Consider the following 19,393-nt stretch of genomic DNA (forward strand, 5'->3'; position numbering starts at 1 on the left):
GATAACAACAATAAATTAAATAACAAACAGCTTGCTGCCTTTTCATTATACCATAAATCAAATGCCTGAAGCCACCACCTATTCTGCCTAATGGTAGGGATGGCTGTGTTTATATCCTATCCTGCTTAGGGTGACTTATAAGTATGTTACAAAAACCAAATGGCAAAGGGCTGTAGCTCAGTGGTAGGGCATCTGTTTTTCATGCAAACGTTCCAGGTTTAGTCCCTGGTATTCTCCAGGTAGGGCTGGCAGTCGAAATGAAAGGATTTGCAAATCTGTTTTCTCATTTTCCCAATCTTAAATTAATTTCTCTACATTTCTACAGCAATTTATGATTAACAAATATCCTCATTAAAATTCTTTAGCTTTTTTATGCAAACTTCTCCTGATAAACACATTTTTATATATAGGTTTGACCAATGCACACATATTTGCAAGCAATTTATTCTAATATAATGCATTTTAATTTTATTTTTACTAATATATTAATTTAGATGTACACTTTCCCCTAATATATATGCATTTTTGTAAGCATTGGTCGGTTGGAGAACTGCATTGCAAAATTCGGATACGTGTGATTTTTGAAGGGTGTCTGTCATTTGGTTCTTATATTGTTTTAGAAAGTGCTAATTTGATAGATTTGGCTTTAAATTAGAACTGAATCAAAATTCTCCTCTATCTGTAGGTAGGAAAGGCCCTGAAATCCTAGAGAGTTGTTGCCAGTCATTGTATAAAATAATACTGAGCTAGATGGATCAATGGTCTGACTTGGTATAAGGCACCTTCCTATGTTGCTATTAGGGTTGCCAGGTTCAATCCCTTGGAGGCCGGGCCTGGTAACCAAGAGGTCTTCTGTATCTTTAAAACTTGTGCAGGAGGAAGGGAGAATTCCACCTTGTGGTTTTTCCCATTACAGGGTTGCAAGAACACCTGCGTTTGGCTATTTTGATGATGTCTAGTAAGTTCTTACATTTTTCCAGTCTTAAGTTCTGTGCACTTCTGTAGCAATTTGCGATGAAAAAAAATAAAAGAAAATTCTTCAGCAATTTAGTACAGATTTCTCCTAAGAATTAATTTTTAATGGAGTTTTGACAAATGTGTACATTTCTGCAAGCAATTTCAATTAACATAATGCATTTTTGTATGTTATTTTCACTGGTATATTTGTTTTTATGCATGCTTACCCCTAATCTATGCATTCTTGAAAACGTTGCTTGGTTGGAGAACTGCATTGCAAACTTCAGATAAGTGAGCATTTTGAAGGATAGCCATGTGTCAGTTCTCATATTGATTTGGAAAGTGCAAATTTTATAAATTCAGCTTTAAATGCAAACTGGATTGAATTTCTCCCCCATCCCTAGTTGCGTGGTTAATACTCTCCCAGCAGGAGACAAAACAAATCCACCCTCTCCCTGACAGGTGTGTGTGAGTTTGTGTGTGTGTATGTGTGTGTGTGTTTAGTCATACCCTCCCCCATTATACATCTTTCCCAATCATACAGTAAAGCTTTTCCCACATTATTTTGGCCTGCAAGTGTGGTTCTGTGTGTGCATTTATATTTACATGCACACATACAAAAAAAAACTTCCAGGCCAAAATGGAATTTGGAAAGCTTTACTGTATAGATTATGGAAGATCTGTAGCTCATTAGCGGAACACATGATTTGCAAGCAGAAGGCCCTAGGTATCTATGATTGGAACCAGTCACAGCAAGCAATACTGAGCTAAATGAACCAGTGGGTTGATTCAGGATGTTTTCAGACAATCTGTTTATTGAGCATTCATCCTGATTTGTTTGCAGAGAGGTTAGATGACTGTTACATGATGCCATACATTTAAAGCACATTCCCCTCCCACAAGAATCCTGGGAATAGTCATTTGTTAAATTGAGGTTCTGTGACGGGTAATCTACTGTTGCCAGGATTGGGGGGGGGGAGTGCTTTTAAATGTATGGTATGTACAAAGCCATTGTGTCAAAGCAGGTGTTATCTAACACTTTCCAGAGGATTTTCCTGTCGCTTTCCTTATTGCAAAAAGTCTAATCTTTTGGGGAAGCAGATTTGTTGCACAAGATCTCCCAATCAGCTACAACTGCACAACTTGAATTTGCCGAGTATGGTTGAATCCCACCTGAAAATAGTGACAGTCACTGTGTAGAAAATACTGAGCTTAGATGGACCAATAGTCTGACTCATACGACATGGTCTCATTATTTGGCTGAATATTAATTTCATTTATTCTTAATACTTACCATCATGATTTATTTATATGCTGCCTTCCCATAGTAATCTATGCTCAAGGCGGCTCACAATATGAAAAAGGTCACATAATTTACTGTTACAAGGCAAAATCAACTAGTCAAACAATTAAGTTAAACATCTTAAGAAACATACAATACATTGAAACACCATTATAATTCCTAATAAGGACCAACCATAAAATACAAAAACACGATCCCAATAACAGCAAACATAACTGACCAGCAGAATTAAATTTTGGCCCAAACAGAAGCTCGTAAGCAACACCCCACAGTCAATATGGTCTTTGGCATCTCCAGTTAGTAGCAGCTTTTAGGGCTGCAGTCAGCCAGGGTCCCTCAGTCCCAGGCCAGGTGGAAAGAGACCAGCAGCAGGGAGAGGGTCTTGTAGGACTTGGAGTCAAGGGCAAAGCCCTCCCCAAGGCAGGTTACAAAAGATAATTCATTTCATACAAACACAGGATACTTTAGCTTCATATACATAGCAGAGGCTCTCTGCTGGAGCTCTATAAAGCCATAATGGAGAAATGCCAAAATGTGGCTGCTTCTCCCGCTGATGGCCTGAGCAACAGCATTTGGTAAAGTAGTAGCCTCTAAATTCTGCCTCCACTGTTGGAAGCAGCATATGCTTCTGAATACCAGTTGCTGGGAATCACACAAGCAGGGCGAGTAATGCTGTTACACTCAGGTTCTGCTTGCGAGCTTCCCATTAGACATCTGGCTGGCCACAATGAGAACTGGATTGGATGGGCCACCAGGGTGATCAAGCAGACTCTTCTAATGAAGCTAAAGGGATGGGGGCTTGCAGCTGTAGCCAGGTGTGATGAAGGGATGCTTAGGTGCTGCTGCTTTCCCCTTTGATGGCCACAGCAGTATGCTTACTAGTTGGAGGTGTGGTTATTCACCTTGATCCAAGATTAGGCAAAGCCCCACAGAGACCAGCTACTGGCCTCGTAAGTGGGAGTGAGCAGGTACGGGCCAGCCTCCTTTTCCTCTTAAGGTCCTGAATCCCTGAGCTTGCAGAGAAGCAGAGACTGAAGTAGCCAGATGTAAAAAATGTACTGCCTTCAAGTCGATTCCGACCTATGGCGACCCTATGAATAGAGTTTTCCTGAGGCTGAGAGGCAGTGACTGGCCCATGGTCACACAGTGAGCTTCATGATTCGAACCCTGGTCTCCCAACACCTTAACCACTACACCACACTGACTCTCACGCCAGATAAGTTAGCAGGCAGGAATAGGCTTCATCTGAATGGGCGTCACTATTTTCAGGTGGGATTCAATCATATAAACTAGCAAATTCAGGTTGTGCAATTGAAGTTCCCCCTCTTTGGACACATAATGAGAAGGCATGATTCATTAGAAAAGATAATAATGCTGGGGGGAAATAGAAGGGAGTAGAAAAAGAGGAAGGCCAAACAACAGATGGGTTGATTCCATAAAGGAAGCCACAGACCTGAACTTACAAGATCTGAACAGGGTGGTTCATGACAGATGCTCTTGGAGGTCACTGATTCACAGGGTCACCATAAGTCGTAGTCGACTTGGAGGCACATAACAACAACAATTGAAGTTGATTTGGTGTTGCCCTTGTAAAACAATATCCCCAACAATTTGGACTTTTTGCCATTAGGAAAGTGGCAGGAAACTGCCCTGGAAAGTGTGGTATAACAATTGTGTGATGCAATGACATATCACCTCCCCACAAACAAAACGGGATGAATGCTCAGTTAAGCAGCTAACGTTGATGAACCTCCCCATGAACTTTGCACAAACAAAACAGAATGAATGTTCAATAAACAGGTAATCCAGGAGTAAGGATTCAGGTCCTGCTTGCGGACTTCCCCCAGGCACCTGGTTGGCCACTGTGAGAACAGGATGCTGGACTAGATGGGCCACTGGCCTGATCCAGGCTCTTCTTATGTTCTTATAGGACGGGCAAGAAATTCCATTTGGTGAGGATTTTAGTGTAAACCTACCTTAATTTCACTTTCCAAAAGAATATGTGAACTGGAACAGTCATCCTTCATAATCTGCACTGCTCCAAATTTTGTGATGCACTTCTCCAACCAAATAACGTATACAAGAATGTGCATATGATAGGAAAGTATGCATAAAATGCATTGATTAGTTGAATGTAAAAATGCATGATATGAGGTGAAATTGCTTGCAAATATGTGTGTATCAGGCAAAATTGCATACAAAATGTGCGTATTAGGAAAAATGCACTAAAATGCTGATGGGTTTTCATATGGACTTAGAAAAAAAATAGCAGAGTGATGCAGAGATGTGGAAAACTGAACTTAAGAAAAATTAGGGAAACCAAAATGGACAGAATTGTTCATCTATGTGCAAAAGAGACAATAGTCCTGTGGACAGAAAATCGTTGACATGGCAGACCAGACTTCAACCAGAGCTTGGAAAAGTTACTTTTTTGAACTACAACTCCCATCAGCCCAATCCAATGGCCATGCTGGATGGGGCTGATGGGAGTTGTAGTTTAAAAAAGTAACTTTTCCAAGCTCCGCCTTGGCCATGTGCCTTTTGAGTCTCTGCCTTGGGCTCAATCCTAGTTTCATAAATTTTTTGGTAAAATAAAGTCCTTGGTACATTAAAATGGAGCTAGAGGTACAGGCCTAGGGGTGCAATCCCATAGGTATTCCAGAGCTTGGAAAAGTTACTTTTTTGAACTACAACTCCCATCAGCCCAATCCAGTGACCATGCTGGCTGGGGCTGATGGGAGTTGTAGTTCAAAAAAGTAACTTTTCCAAGCTCTGGTATTAACGTTGGGCTGAGCGGAATTAGGATGTGGGTCCTGGCTCAGCTGGTATAAATGAATAAGCGGCATTCAGAAGTGGTTTACCATTGCATTCCTCTGAGGCTGAGAGGCAGTGACTGACCCAAGGTCACCCAGTGAGCTTCATGGCTGTGTGAGGATTCGAACCCTGGTCTCCCAGGTTGTAGTCCCAACACTCTAACCACTATACCACACTGTATATTTGTTTTAAAATTGCTGACTTTATTTATATTTTGACCATATATATTTTGATAAATGTTATGTTAGTTTGTGTATAATATTTTATTTTAGCTGTGTTTTAATGATTATTTTATATTGTTTTTATGTGAACGGTTTAGACGTTTTTTTGGTTGATTAAGTGGTATATAAACCCACCAATCAAACAAATAAATATAAATGAATACAAAACTTATTGGATCCAAGCCTGGCCTGGAGGTAGACCCGAGGAAAGATCCAGAGGGGAGGCCAATGTTTGGGCTGGACCCAATAGTTGGGGGGTGGGGAGTGGATGTGGGCCTGAAACTTGGGCTGAAAACGGTTCCACACCCCTGATTTAATAGTTGGGTGGTAGGGAAGGGGGAGAAATTAATCTCAGTTTGCAATTAAAGCTGAATCTATCAAATCTGCACTTTCCAAAACAAGATGAGCTGAAACACAGCTACCATTCAAAATTCACATTTATCCAAATTTTGTGATGCACTTCGCCATTCAACCCACGTTTAGAAAAATACATATATTAGGGAAAAGCATGCACAAAAATGAATGTATTACTGAAAACATACCATAAAAGGTGTTATTTTAAAAGAAATTGTTTGCAAAAATGTATACATTAGTCAAAACTACACACAAAAATGTGTTTGTTCGCATTACAATGGCAAGGAGAGCAAATTTAACTTCATGCTCCCATATACGACACAGTCTCGAAGGATGCTAAGATAAACTATGGGGGGATATGTCTCGCTCGATTAGTGGGCAATCATGAGTTCCTAATACTGAATGGTCTCAGGCACTTTGTTGATAGTGGGGAATACACTTTCATTTCCACCCGTGGAAGCAGTGTGGTAGATTATATTATAATAACAAACCAATTACTGAGGCTAATAACTGAATTTGGAGTGGGTTCTAATAAAAATAGTGATCACCTCCCCCTTAATCTTTCATGTTATATTCATGAACCAACACGCTTAAAATCAGAGTATCATCCTACTCTGAATAATATATACTTAAGACAAAAAAAAACGATCTGGACAGACAATTTAAGTTCCAAAATGGCTATTTTCCTTAAGTCCTCATGGGCCATGGACATCCGTGAACGGGTAATGCAAGACAACAATTTACACACATGCCTTACCTTTTATGAGCAATTACTAGTACACATAATTTCTATTATGACCCCTAAAACCAGAGACAGGCGGAACTTAAGCTCCAACCCTAGATGGTTTGATAGCGAATGCTTGGAGCTCAAACGTGAGCTGAGGAGCATTTACTCACAATATTGCCTAGCCAATGCTGCATCCCTCCCCATGGACTATTATGTCACAAAAAGGAAATATAAACTGATTGTGAGTAGTAAGAAAAGACAGGCCACCCGGGATGAGTGGAAGCTGCTCATTGATGCGGCCAGACTCAAAGATTCAAAAACATTTTGGTCCATTATTTCTGCTTCTGGTAGATTAACATCTCACTCCTTCTGTAATATACCCCCCGATAGGTGGGAAAAATATTTCAAGGATCTCTATGAAATTAATGGTGCCATCAACATTAATCCCAGTATTTTTCCTAACTTCACTAATCTTCCACAGTGGCCTCTTGTCTCGAGGAGAGAAATAACTGATCTAATTGCAAGGCTCAAATCATCGAAAGCCCCCGGCCCAGACAATATCCCACCAGAACTTTTGAAAAACTTCCCTGATTGGTGGGCACCGATTCTCTGCAGCATATTTACCAAGATTAACAACACCGGTCATTTCCCCAAGGCTTGGAAAGAAGCAATAGTTGTGCCTATATACAAAAAGGGCGATAGAGAGGACCCGTCCAACTACAGACCTATCAGCTTACTTTCCGTAATAGGCAAGTTATATACTTCCTATTAGAAAGCAAAACTCACTAGCTGGATGGAAGAAGAAAGCATATTAGGCGATGAACAGGCTGGATTTAGGAAAGGTAGATCAGTATTAGATCACTGCCTTCTCCTAAACCACCTTGCAGAGAAGTATATGGCACACAGCGGCAATGGTCTATATGTGGCTTTTGTGGACTTGAAGTCCGCGTTTGACTCCATCCCTAGAGGAATTCTTTGGAACAAATTAGCACGATCTACTATAGATAAAAGGTTATTCTTTCTAATATATAACCTCCATCAAAACACCTCTTTACGAGTCCGCTGCGGAAGGGAAGGAGGCTTAAATCTTCATCAGAGTCGGCTGTGGAGACCTTGTCCAAGTGCCTGGAATCCGTGAGTGGATGGATGGGAAGGAACAAGCTGAAGCTGAATCCTGATAAGACCGAGGTACTACTTGTGGGGGACAAAGGAAGGTTGGGCGATGTTGACCTGAAGTTCAATGGGGTGAGTCTACCCCTGAAGGACCAGGTCCGCAGCCTTGGGGTTGTGCTTGATTCCAGGCTGTCCATGGAGGCTCAGATTTCGGCAGTGAGCTGGGCAGCCTGGTATCAACTACACCTCATACGAAGGCTGCAACCCTACCTTCCTGATCACCAGCTCCCACAAGTGGTACACGCCCTGGTCACCTCTCGTTTGGACTACTGTAATGTGCTCTACGTGGGGTTACCCTTGAAAACGGTTCGGAAATTACAACTTATACAAAATGCGGTGGCTCGATTACTTACGAATAGTCGCCGCCGGGATCACATCACACCAGTGTTGTTCGATCTACACTGGCTTCCAGTTGTTTTCCGAGCCCAATTCAAGGTGTTGGTATTGACCTTTAAATCCCTACACGGTTTCGGCCCAGTTTATCTCACGGAGCGCCTTCAACGCCACCAATTATGCCGCCCGACAAGATCGGCCACACAGGGCCTTCTCTCAATCCCGCCAACAAAAACAGCCAGATTGGCGGGTACTAGAGAGAGGGCATTCTCAGTGGCGGCCCCCACTCTTTGGAACTCCCTCCCACAAGATCTCCAGCACGCCTCTTCCCTAAATGTATTTTGGAAAGCCTTAAAGACCTGGCTCTTTCAACAGGCCTTTGGGGTTTCTGGGGAGGGTTAACTGCTATAACTGTAATGCCTCCTGCCCTCTTTTAATACTGTTGTTGCAGATTTATTGATTTTACACTGTTTTATATTGTATCACTGTATTTTATTAATTGTATTTTAATGATTTTATACGTCGCCTAGAGTGGCCATTGGCCAGATAGGCGACACAGAAATTAAATGTATTATTATTATTATTATTATTATTATTATTAACGAATCAGATCTTTGTAAATAAAGGGGTAAGACAAGGCTGTACGTTAGCTCCTCTCTTGTTCAATCTATTTTTGAATGACCTTAAGCCCAACTGTATATCCCAAGATCACCACATGCCTAAAATAGCGAATTATGTTTGTCCTCTTATATGCGGATGATGCTGCCCTCCTCTCGCTCTCGAAGATTGGACTAAAAAGGCTAATAAGAGTATTTATGGCTTACTGTACTCAGAATCATTTCATTATAAATTACCAAAAAACCAAAATCCTAGTCTTTTCAAGACGCCGACATACAGGCACTTGGTCAGTTAACGGACAACACATGACCTTAGTGTCACAATTCAAATATTTAGGTATAATTTTCCACTCATCCTTAAATTGGGCTCCTCATATAAAAGCCGCTGTCATACTAGCACGCATCACTGTTAAAAAAATACTCCGCTTCTTTTATCATAAAGGAGGAAGATTCTTACCAGCTATAATCCAGGTATTCCAGACCAAAATCATTCCCCAATTATTATTTGGAACACAACTCTGGATTCAGGCATTTAATTCCACTATAGAATCGGTTCTCTGTTCCTTTTTGCGCCAGACATTGGGTCTACCAAGATGTGCCCCGGCTGCCGCCCTGAGGCTCGAAGCTGGTTTTCCCTCTATTGAATGCTATGCGTGGCAGTTTGCCTTAAATTATTGGGCCAGAGTTTCATATGACCCTCCCCTGGGTTACTTAACCCATATTTGGGGAGATACGTATACCTCCAGCTGGAACAACAATATAAAGAACAAACTCTATACGATTGGTTTATCTCCTGAATACCTTTCGTCCCAAACCTTACCCTCGGCCAAACTTGCCATTCGCACGCGGCTTAAGGATATTAACTTCCAATCAGCCATTACAGAGGCTACAAAATTCTGTTCACCCGTATATTTCCAACTGGAATTTGAACCTTCTAAGCACGCTTCCTATCTGGACTTTCTTGAAGTTCCAATGCTTCGCTCAGCTTTCACCAGGGCCAGATTCAATTCCCTACATTCAGCTATACTCTTGGGGAGATATAAGGGGATCCCCTATGACCAACGCTTGTGCCCATGTGGGAAAGACAACATCGAAACACTTGCCCATGTTATTTTAATCTGCCCCATGTATGATTTTATACGTTCTAAGTTTCTAACGAATATATTGCAAAGTATCGCTCTGATGACTCCTGATAACAAGATACGTTTCCTTGTTGCAGGAAATAACAGAGGAATCACATTGAAAGTTGCTAATTTTATATATGCAGCACAACGAATCCGTCTTAAGATCCCCTAGGATAAATATTTCTATATTTCTAATTTTATGCATATATGCAGGATAATACTGTCATTTTACTTTATCCCTTGTATTTTATACTTATAACATGACGGGTCAATGACTGCAAAATAAACTGATTGATTGAACGTAAGATGAGAAAATGAGAAACTCAAGAGACCTGAAACCAACAGATTCTTCCATCCCAATTGGGCAGGAGAGGGCGTGTCAGCAGGTGTAGCTGGTGCAAGATTCTGAATGTTGAAATTCCATCTTCTGCACAGCTATTAATGGGACAGAAACCATGTTATTTGATATCTGTGTGCACCTGGGAATAAGTGCAGGGCTGTAACCCTCCAGATGTTGCTTGACTACAACTCCCATCATCCCTGGCCATTGGCCGTGTTTGTTGGGGCTGATGGGAGTTGCAGTTCAGCAACATCCAGATGGCTCAAGGTTCCCCACACCTGTCCAAGAACATAATGCTCTCAGAATATATGAAATGCCCCTCCCCACATCCTCACTGGTTGCCTTGTTTGCAGTTTGATTCCCCCACTGCATGCTGCTTTGTCACCTGGAATAGTTCTAATAGTACATCTAATCAGATTTGGCCGTGTGATGACATCCCTGATGTCAAACAAAACTAATGTATAATGAGATCAATGCTTCCTGTGTCACATTAACTTCACTTTGAATGTGTGGATGCTTTTACACCACAATCCCCAAAGAGCTGCAGGGGTACTTTTTGCAGAGGGCAAAAGTGGCTACAACAGAAAATGTATTAACCCCCCCTTTCAGTTCAGCCCTAATTATATTTCATTCACATCTAGGGTCACAGAGTGACCAGGACAGCATGTAGTGTGTCCTAAAAAGTGTTGCAATTCTGTCAAAATCCTATGCCAAAAAAAGTGAAGGGCTGTGATCTGTATAAATGGTTTACCAGGGCATACATTTCCTTAGTGTGCAAAATTTTGTTTTGCTTCTACTAGCTCCACCTGCTGATCACTATAAATCCCACTTAACAGTGCTCTGGCTTTAGAGAGGACACAAGGTATTGACATCAGACTTTTAAAAGGCCATTTCTGAAATCATAGAGGGCTAGAAACACGTTTTTGTTTATAAAAAAATGTAAGATTGTCAGGCTGCTAAATTTTGTAGCTGACGCCAAATGTAATGGATTTGCTATTTCTCATTTTGGTCTGTTAAGACTGGTAGTTCAAAGAACAAAGAAATGTAAGGTTTATTACTACAAAGAGATAAAGTCATATACATGGTGAAGCAGCAATATGGCTTCCACTCAGGGAGCTATTGCTAACTAACGGAGAGCAAAGACGGGAAGGGAAGGGAGGAGCAAATACTGCAAAAAACAAATATGTTAGAGGAGGAATCAGCAGAGGGAAGAACAGATTGCCTTTCTGTCTATCGCACTTCACGGGTTCAAATAGCTTCTTGTAACATACATTGGTGCTTTACTCCCAACAGGGAGAGGGTGTAAAGCAGGGCCAATAGGATGTGTGGCTGGGGAGTCTCAAGGGCTACATAGAGAGAGTTGAAGGGCTGCATTCAGGCCTTAGGCCCAAGATTCCCCACCCCTGCTGTACATTATGGTGGAAACCTTCCTATTCCAGTGTGACTGCCATGTAGCAGTGATGAGACTATAGGATGGCCTGGCCCAGCAATCAAGAAAAGCTAGATACCAATGGCCAGACTAGAGTCAACACCATTAGTAACTGAATGAATGGCTTTTAAAAAGTAAATTGTAGGCATTCCCACCACCACCACCAATTTTGGCTGAAACTCTGTTGTGAGGCATAGGAAGCTTTAACCCTTTGTCCCCAGCTCTGGTTGCTCGAATCATAGAATCACAGAGTTGGAAGGGGCCTATAAGGCCATCGAGTCCAACCCCTTGCTCAAAGCAGGAATCCAAGTTAAAGCATACCTGACAGGTGGCTGTCCAGCTGCCTCTTGAATGCATCCAGTGTTGGGGAGCCCACCACCTCCCTAAGTCATTGGTTCCATTGCTGTACTGCTGTAACAGTTATGATGTTTTTCCTGATGTTCAGCTGAAATCTGGCTTCTGTAACCGTTATTCCATGTCCTGCTCTCTGGGATGACTGAGAAGAGATCCTGGCCCTCCTCTGTGTGGAAACCTTAAAGTACCTGAACAGTGTTATCATATCTCCCCTCAGTCTTCTCTTCTCAAGACTAAACATGCCCAGTTCTTTCAGTCTCTCCTCATAGAGCTTTGTTTCCAGTCCCCTGATCATCCTCGTTGCCCTGGTCTGAACCTGTTCCAGTTTGTCTGCATCCTTCTTAAAGTGTGGTGTCCGGAACTGGACGCAGTGCTCAAGATGAGGCCTAATGAGTGCCGAATAGAGGGGAACCAATACTTTACACGATTTGGAAACTATAGTTCTGTTAATGCAGCCTAAAATAGCATTTGCCTTTTTTGCAGCCATATCACACTCTTGGCTCATATTCAGCTTCTGATCAACAACAATCCCAAGATCCTTCTTGCATGTAGTATTGCTGAGCCAAGTATCCCCCATCTTATAACTGTGCATTTGGTTTATTTTTCCTAGGTGTAGAACTTTGCACTTATCCCTGTTAAATTTCATTCTGTTTTCAGCCCAGTTCTCCAGTCTATCATCACTTTGAATTTTGTATCTGTGTTCCGAGGTATTAGCTATCCCTCCAATTTTGTGTCATCTGCAGATCTGATAAGCATTCACTACACTTCTTCATCCAAGTAAATAATGAAAATGTTGACAAGCACTGGGCCAAGGACTGAGCCCTGCGGTACCCTGCTCATTACCACCCACCAGTTTGAGAAGGAGCCATTAATAACCACTCTTTCAGTAGGATTCTGTAGCCAACAGTGGATCCACCTGATAGTTGTTCCATCCAGCCCACATTCAGCTAGCTTGCTATCAGAATATCATGGGGCAAAAGCTATGCTGAAGTTGAGATATATTATGTCCACAGCATTCCTACAGTCTACCAGGGAGGTTGAAAAAAGAAATGGACTGCCTTCAAGTCGATCCTGACTTATGGTGACCCTATGAATTGGTTTTTCATGGTAAGCGGTATTCAGAGGGGGTTTACCATTGCCGTCCTCTGAGGCTGAGAGGCAGTGACTGGCCCAAGGTCACCCAGTGAACTTCATGGCTGTGTGGGGATTCGAACCCTGGTCTCCCAGGTCGTAGTCCAGGACCTTAACCACTGCACCACACTGGCTCTCACCAGGGAGGTTACCTGATCAAAAAATGAGATAAGATGAGTGTGGCAGGATTTGTTCTTGATAAATCCATGTTGGCTTCTAGTAATCACTGCATTGTTTTCAAGTTGCTTACAGATTGATCACTTTATAATCTGCTCCAGAATTTTCCCAGGGATTGATGTTAGGCTGACTAGTCTATAGTTCCCAGGTACCTCTTTTTTGCCCTTTTTGAGGGGCATTGGGGAGGGGAAACCTCTAATTTACTCCAATGGGAGCCTCCACCCCAATGTTGTGAAGGCCCCAGTCTGGATCAGGACTGCAACATGAGCAAAGTGTTAAAAAACCTTGCCCTCCCCAAACCAGGATCCTGACCCAGGTCAGGCCTCATGGACCTGCAATTTACTTTTAAAAAGCCATTCACACAACTGCTAACTATGTCAATCGTGTTGCATCTAGCTTGGCCCCCAAAGTCTGGGGCAGATAGGAAAATCTTCACCTGCACTGGACCCCTGTCCGACTGTCCAGGATTAATAAGTCCCTCTCTCCTTACTGCTGGCACGGATGTGGAGAGAGGGGATCTTTTATCCATATGTTGTTGGGATGACAGGTGGTAGGAAATTTTGGGACTTGGCGATCTCTGAGATTTCTAGAATTACGGGTCATTCTCTATGTGCCTGGCCTAGCCTGGCCCTCCTTACCTTAGAAAGTGACTTGAACCCCTCTTTAATCCATAAGGAACTGGTCTCACTCTAGTTAACTGCAGCTAGGCATTTATTATTTATTTATTAAATTTATATCCCATCTTTCCTCCCAGAAGGAGCCCAGGGTAGCAAACAAAAACACTAAAACCACATTAAAACATCTTAAAAAGAAAAGACTTTAAAACATATTAAAACAAAAAATATTTAAAAATATTAAAACAAAACATCTTAAAAACATTTAAAAACATTAAAAACATATTAAAAAGCAAAAAGAAATTATAGAACAGACACAGACTGGGATAATGCCTCTACTTAAAAGGCTTGTTGAAAGAGGAAGGTCTTCAGCAGGTGCTGAAAAGATAACAGAGATGGAACTTTAGGGGAGTAGGGGACTGCCCCCTTCAGCTAACCTCTAGGTCAGGAGTGGCTAGTCTGTGACCCATGGCAATATCTGGCTCTGCAAAAGATTTTTCACCCTCCCAAATTTGACATTTAATGTTTTAATAAAAAAAAAATGACTGCTCCAATTTTTGTGCCCCTGAAGACCTCCATCTGTCCATTTTTCATTTTTAAAATTAAAATTAATAAAAAAAATCTGACATCTCCCAGCCTATGTGATACTGTGAGGCAATAAATAAATAAACGTAGCCCTCCAAAGGACACCCCCAAATTTGTCCATTTTTAAAAGCATGTTTTTAAAATCTAATTTTAACTGAATTTAATAATGAACACTAAATGATAAAAAAACATTGATTTAAAATGGTGTGGAATAGCTGATGGGAAAGCCTTGGAAGGCACCCTTGCGAGTTATAGTTCTCCCCACACCCACTTTTACTCTTCAGCCATCCCCTGCTTTTAAAGCACCCCCCCCCTAAAAAAACCAACAAAATTCTGGAAACTGCTGCTTGTTAGTGTGGTGGGGAAAGTGCTCTGAAAACACTTTATTAAAGGTATGGTTTAAAGTGCACAGCTTCCCCCAAGGGGTCCTGGGAAGTGTAGTTTATTCCTCACAGAGCTACACAATTCTCAGAACCCTGAACAAACTACAGCTCCCAGGATTCTTGTGGGAAACAATGTGCTTTAAAGGTATGGTTTGTATAAACCCACCCATCGGTTCTTTCTTTTTCCTCTAGCTAAAGAGGAAAGAAACAGCCTGTTTTCTTTCGCTTTCCTCCAGGTGCTTGTCTTCCAGCGAGCCAGTGGAGGGCAGCAAATAGATGGGGAGAGCCCGTAATTACATATATGCACACACATAGACACCAGCCAGGGCTTCTATGAAGAGGAGGGGAGGCGTTAAAAAGAAAAGGGGGGGGAAGCCAAGAGAAGCTGATCTCTCCTCCCCCGCCTCCTTCTACTCTTTCCTTCTCTTCCCTCCCCCTTCCCAGCTCCTCCTCCTCCCTCCTCCTCCTCCAGCCCTTGTGTGGGACTCCATTTTCCCAGCCCCAAAGTCTCCAAGGAAAGGGGGCCGTGGGACCGCGCATCCAAGATGGAATAAAACCGCGCCGGGTGCCCCGACGTCGCCGAATTTGCCATATTAGGATCTCTGTCTTTTTATTAATATTACTATTATTTTCTTTTGCGTGTGGACAGCTCGCCTTGTGGCTTGCCCCAAGGAATGGATGACCAAGGGAGGCTGATCCAAGCTCGGGGGGCGGTGGGGCTCCCGGGCCACCCTCCGGTGCCAGGGGTCCAGAGCATGACCCCCCACTCTCTCCACGAGCCCTCCTCGGATAACGGCGAGCCGCGGAAACAAGACATCGGCGACATCCTGCAACAGATTATGACCATCACCGACCAAAGCTTGGACGAAGCGCAGGCAAAGTTGGTTACCCTTTTCCCATTCTTGGATTGGCCTGGGGTGTGGGGAAAAGTTGGCTTGGAGAGGTCTCTCTTTGTGTGTGCGTGGAGCAGTTTGATGCAAACTATTGGCAAAGCTGGGGGGACTTAGGATATAGGTGCGTGGGGTACGTTGGCTGTGGTTTCCATCCAAATGTTCATTTTGTGGTGCGAGCTATTGGGATGTTTGAGTACCAAACTGGAGTCTTTGATGGACTCTTGGAAGTTCAGGATTGGGACGGAAGTACTGATGTGGAGTTAAGCTCTAGCTTTAGGTGGGATCCTCAGAAGTCCAGACTTGTGGCCTGAGTTGTTTGGGTACTGGGGTGTTGGCTTGGGCAGAAACTGAACATTGGGGGGAGGGAAGGGGAAGGAATTGCTGTGGATTTTGGGGGGTGATGGGGAAGAAAGGTGAGGTTGGTCTAAAAATGGGGTGACTTGTGGAGGAAGGTGAAGAGCCAGAGGCCTTGGCGGTACGGAGCAAGTTGGTTATTACTTTTCTTGGCTGGTGAAGTTGGGAAGGAGAGATTTGGTGTTTTGGAGGAAGCAAGTGTAGATTGGTGTGTGGGGTTATTGGGGTCTGTTTGATTTTGGGTTTAGGACTGAAAGAGGACCTCAGGCTATTGTAGAGTAAGTGGGAAAAGAACTCGCTTTGGGATTTGCAGCCCAATGTGGGGCATACAGATATACGGGATGGAGTTATTGATGAACTGATTTGGGACTGAAGACACAAAGAAAGAGGGGTGATTAGTGTGGAATTATAGTGTATTGGGGGATCTGGAGGTTGGAGAGAGATTCTGGGGATTGCTCCCCACATTTACAGCCCCCATGTCTCCCTGTGTCCCATTCCTTTGGCTTAAACCACTAGACCTCGCTTCTCTTCCCGATAATTTAGGAGGCTTAATTTTTCACCCACTGCCCAGGTTCACTTATCCTAGACATCAGATCTGTGCTTTTGTTTCAGAGGCATCCCAAATCCCTTATAAGGATATGTTATAGGGTTTCTGTTCTGCATTAATATTAGCAGTTAAATTGTGGTTATCTTCTGTGTTGTGTACTGCTCTGGAGGGGGGCAAAACATTACCAACTTGGAAGATAAAGCCCTTGGAAGGGCCTGGTGTTGTGGTTAAGACTTTTGAATGTCTAACTTTGAATAAGTTTATGTGAGTTTTTTTAAATTAAAGCTTTATATTTATGGGCAAGCTTTATATTAGACAGAATATTGGCTGGATGGTTTCTATTTTACCAAAAATACGATTTTAGGTCTTTATTTTTGAGGCTGTGTTTTTGTGTAGTGAACAGTGGTTTGCATCAAATGGTCTGGATTTCAAATTCCTGGGAGATGTTTTCACTTGGGAATTGCCTCTGAGAGAATGCAAGGCGTGTGGTGAAGTGGCAGTCAGGCAGAGGGGTACTGTATGCTGGGAAAGTTAAATTCCCAAATGATGTCTTTCTAAATTTCCTAAGGCCCATCTGGCTATGTGTATTAAATCCAAATAGGGGTGAACTTTAGATTGGATTCCAGGAAATGCATAAGAGGAGGTTTTGCTTTTGTGTGTGTGTGCTGAATCGCTAGGTGGTGGAAGTTGTAGGATTGTAACAGAAAAGGGACTATTCCTACTGTGTCTGGTCTTGGAAAGTTGTGTTTTGAGGGGGGCATTGAGACTGGAAACTGGCTGCATGATGGTCTAAAAGCTGAGTGCTCAGTTTGGGGCAAGGGGCACTAAGAGATGAATAACTTGGGGATGGTTTCTCTGAATAGGTGTTTGCACGCTTTGTCTAGTACATCCATGTTTTGTTCCATTTCTGGGTTATTTTTTAGTTGCAAAACTGACTCCACTGTCTTGAAAAATGGTTTATTGTTTAGAAATGGGGTTTGTGTGTGTAACAAAAATGGAGATGGTTGCATCTTAATGAGTGCAATTATGTATCAGAAGGAAGCGTTTAAAATTCTTTTGTACTTCATAAAATGTATTCAAGAAGATGAGAGGTGCTGGGGGTGGAGGAAAACAAAGCAACAAGAAAGCATTATCTTGATTTCTATTTTATTGGTTTATGCTGTTCCGATAAAGGATAAACAGGGATTATTCCTCTTTTCTTTTTGAACTCTCTATCTTTTGTCTACCTTCCTTAACTTGACCAAAGTTTGTCTGTTTTGCGGTACCTGCAACATCCTGACAGACCATTAACAACTGAAGGAAATGTATGGGGCTTTTTTTAATTGTTGAGGCTGTCCAGGCAAGGGAATTATATTGGGAATTATTCTGGGTGGGGTTAGGTTTCCATTATATGTGCGGATAAATGACAGTTGATTTATTCACCAGGCTGAGGCCTGCACACTATTGTGGAAATGGATGTGTGTGTGTTCATTATAACCTTAAAACTCTTTCCCCCCCCCAAAAAAAACCCCATCGGCTTTATCTGCTTTCTCCCCCACTGTTTAAACTGCAGGAAACATGCTCTGAATTGTCACCGCATGAAGCCAGCTCTCTTCACCGTCCTCTGTGAAATCAAAGAAAAAACAGGTATTGTTGTGGTTTGGGTTCCAGAGGGTGGGTGTATGTTGTTGTGGTGGGGTGTGGGTATGTGTATTTTTAAAAGACATATTTTTTCCAGTTGGTTGGCAAATGTATCTTGTAGAAGGAAGTAGAATGTAGGTTCAGGGGAGTTTGTGTGTGTGTGAGACATAGAGAAAGAGAGAGAAGAAGAGCGGGTGTTTTCCCTCCAGAGGTTTTGCCAGAGGCCTGTCGTCTCCGCGCCATCTTGACGCGTCTGAAATGTCTTTTTCCGCCTACCTAGTTTTCTTTGTGGCCTCTTTGGCCCTTCCCCCTCTCCCCCCTTTCATTGCTGTGTATTTTTGGCAGGGGTTGAGATGTTGTCGTTCCCCGCTCTTTTTTTGGTATGTGCACACTGCCTCACTTGTGTGCGTAACACCAGTGTGTAACACACTCTGGTAACACCAATATCTTTTGTCCACAAAAATAATGAAGGCCTCTTTCCTCCCTCTCCTCTCATGGCTTTGAAATCTTCGCTGCTGCCTCTTCTTCTGCCACACTGTCGTTTGTTTCCTGAAATCCACCCTTGCTTTGGAAGGTTGCCACAACAGGTTGGCTTCCTTTAAGTTTCAGGCTACATGGTGGGGTGTCTTTTTTGTTTTTGTGGAGGGGATGGCTGCGTGTGTGAGGGTAGGGAAACTGGTGTTTCTCCAGCTCGATGAAGTTGCGCCCTGCTGTGATAAAAAAAAAGTGAAGCGGCGTCAGTGACTGCCGCCAAGCCATGGGGCCTTAAAAGGATTAGTGAAAAGGAGAGAGTGAGCTCTATGAGTGTGTGTTGGGGTTGTCATTAAAGTTCATCTGGTCTAAATTGCCAGATTTGGGGCACATGTGTCTGAAGTGATGTGCAGCATGTTTATTCCAACTGCTTAAATCCCACTCAAGTCAATAGGAGTGGAGCAGCCTTGCTGTGAACGGGACTCCTGCCAAAATATGTTAAGCTGTGTTCTGGAAACACTAATCTATGTTTTATAGAAGGAGGCCCCTTTTTCACTATGCATTTAAAGCAGTCTTATGCCACTTTACATGCTCATGGCTTTACACTTGCCAGAATTTTGGGGGGACTTTGCTAAGGGTGTTGCTGAGAGTTTTTGGCAATCTCCACCATTCCTCTTACAGAGCTATAATTCGCAGAGTTTCCTGGGGAGAGGGATTAATTGATAAACCACTCTGGAATTCTCTGCCACAAAATATGATGAAGGCCACTGGCTTTGGTTGACTTTAAAGGGGGGAGGTGTTAGAAAAATGAATGAAAACATAAGAGACCTGCTGGATTCGCCAAAAAGACCTGTCTGACCAAGCATCCTGTT

General features: G+C 42.7%; 1 protein-coding gene across 3 annotated transcripts in view; it reads left to right on the forward strand.

Annotated features, from left to right (window-relative positions):
- Positions 1-14,950: 14,950 nt before the first annotated feature.
- Positions 14,951-19,393, forward strand: part of PBX2 (PBX homeobox 2) — a 43,122-nt gene continuing 38,679 nt past the window's right edge. Inside the window, exons 1-2 of one of the 3 annotated variants that reach the window (XM_061619712.1) lie at positions 14,951-15,516; positions 17,983-18,056. In XM_061619712.1, the coding sequence (XP_061475696.1) occupies positions 15,311-15,516; positions 17,983-18,056 (280 nt within the window). In that variant the 5' untranslated portion in view covers positions 14,951-15,310. Of the gene's footprint in view, positions 15,517-17,982; positions 18,057-18,612; positions 18,638-19,393 lie in introns of those variants that run through there. The other 2 variants (XM_061619711.1, XM_061619713.1) reach the window with 2 other exon arrangements.

Source organism: Rhineura floridana, chromosome 3, assembly GCF_030035675.1.
Source record: "Rhineura floridana isolate rRhiFlo1 chromosome 3, rRhiFlo1.hap2, whole genome shotgun sequence".
NCBI lineage: Eukaryota > Metazoa > Chordata > Lepidosauria > Squamata > Rhineuridae > Rhineura > Rhineura floridana.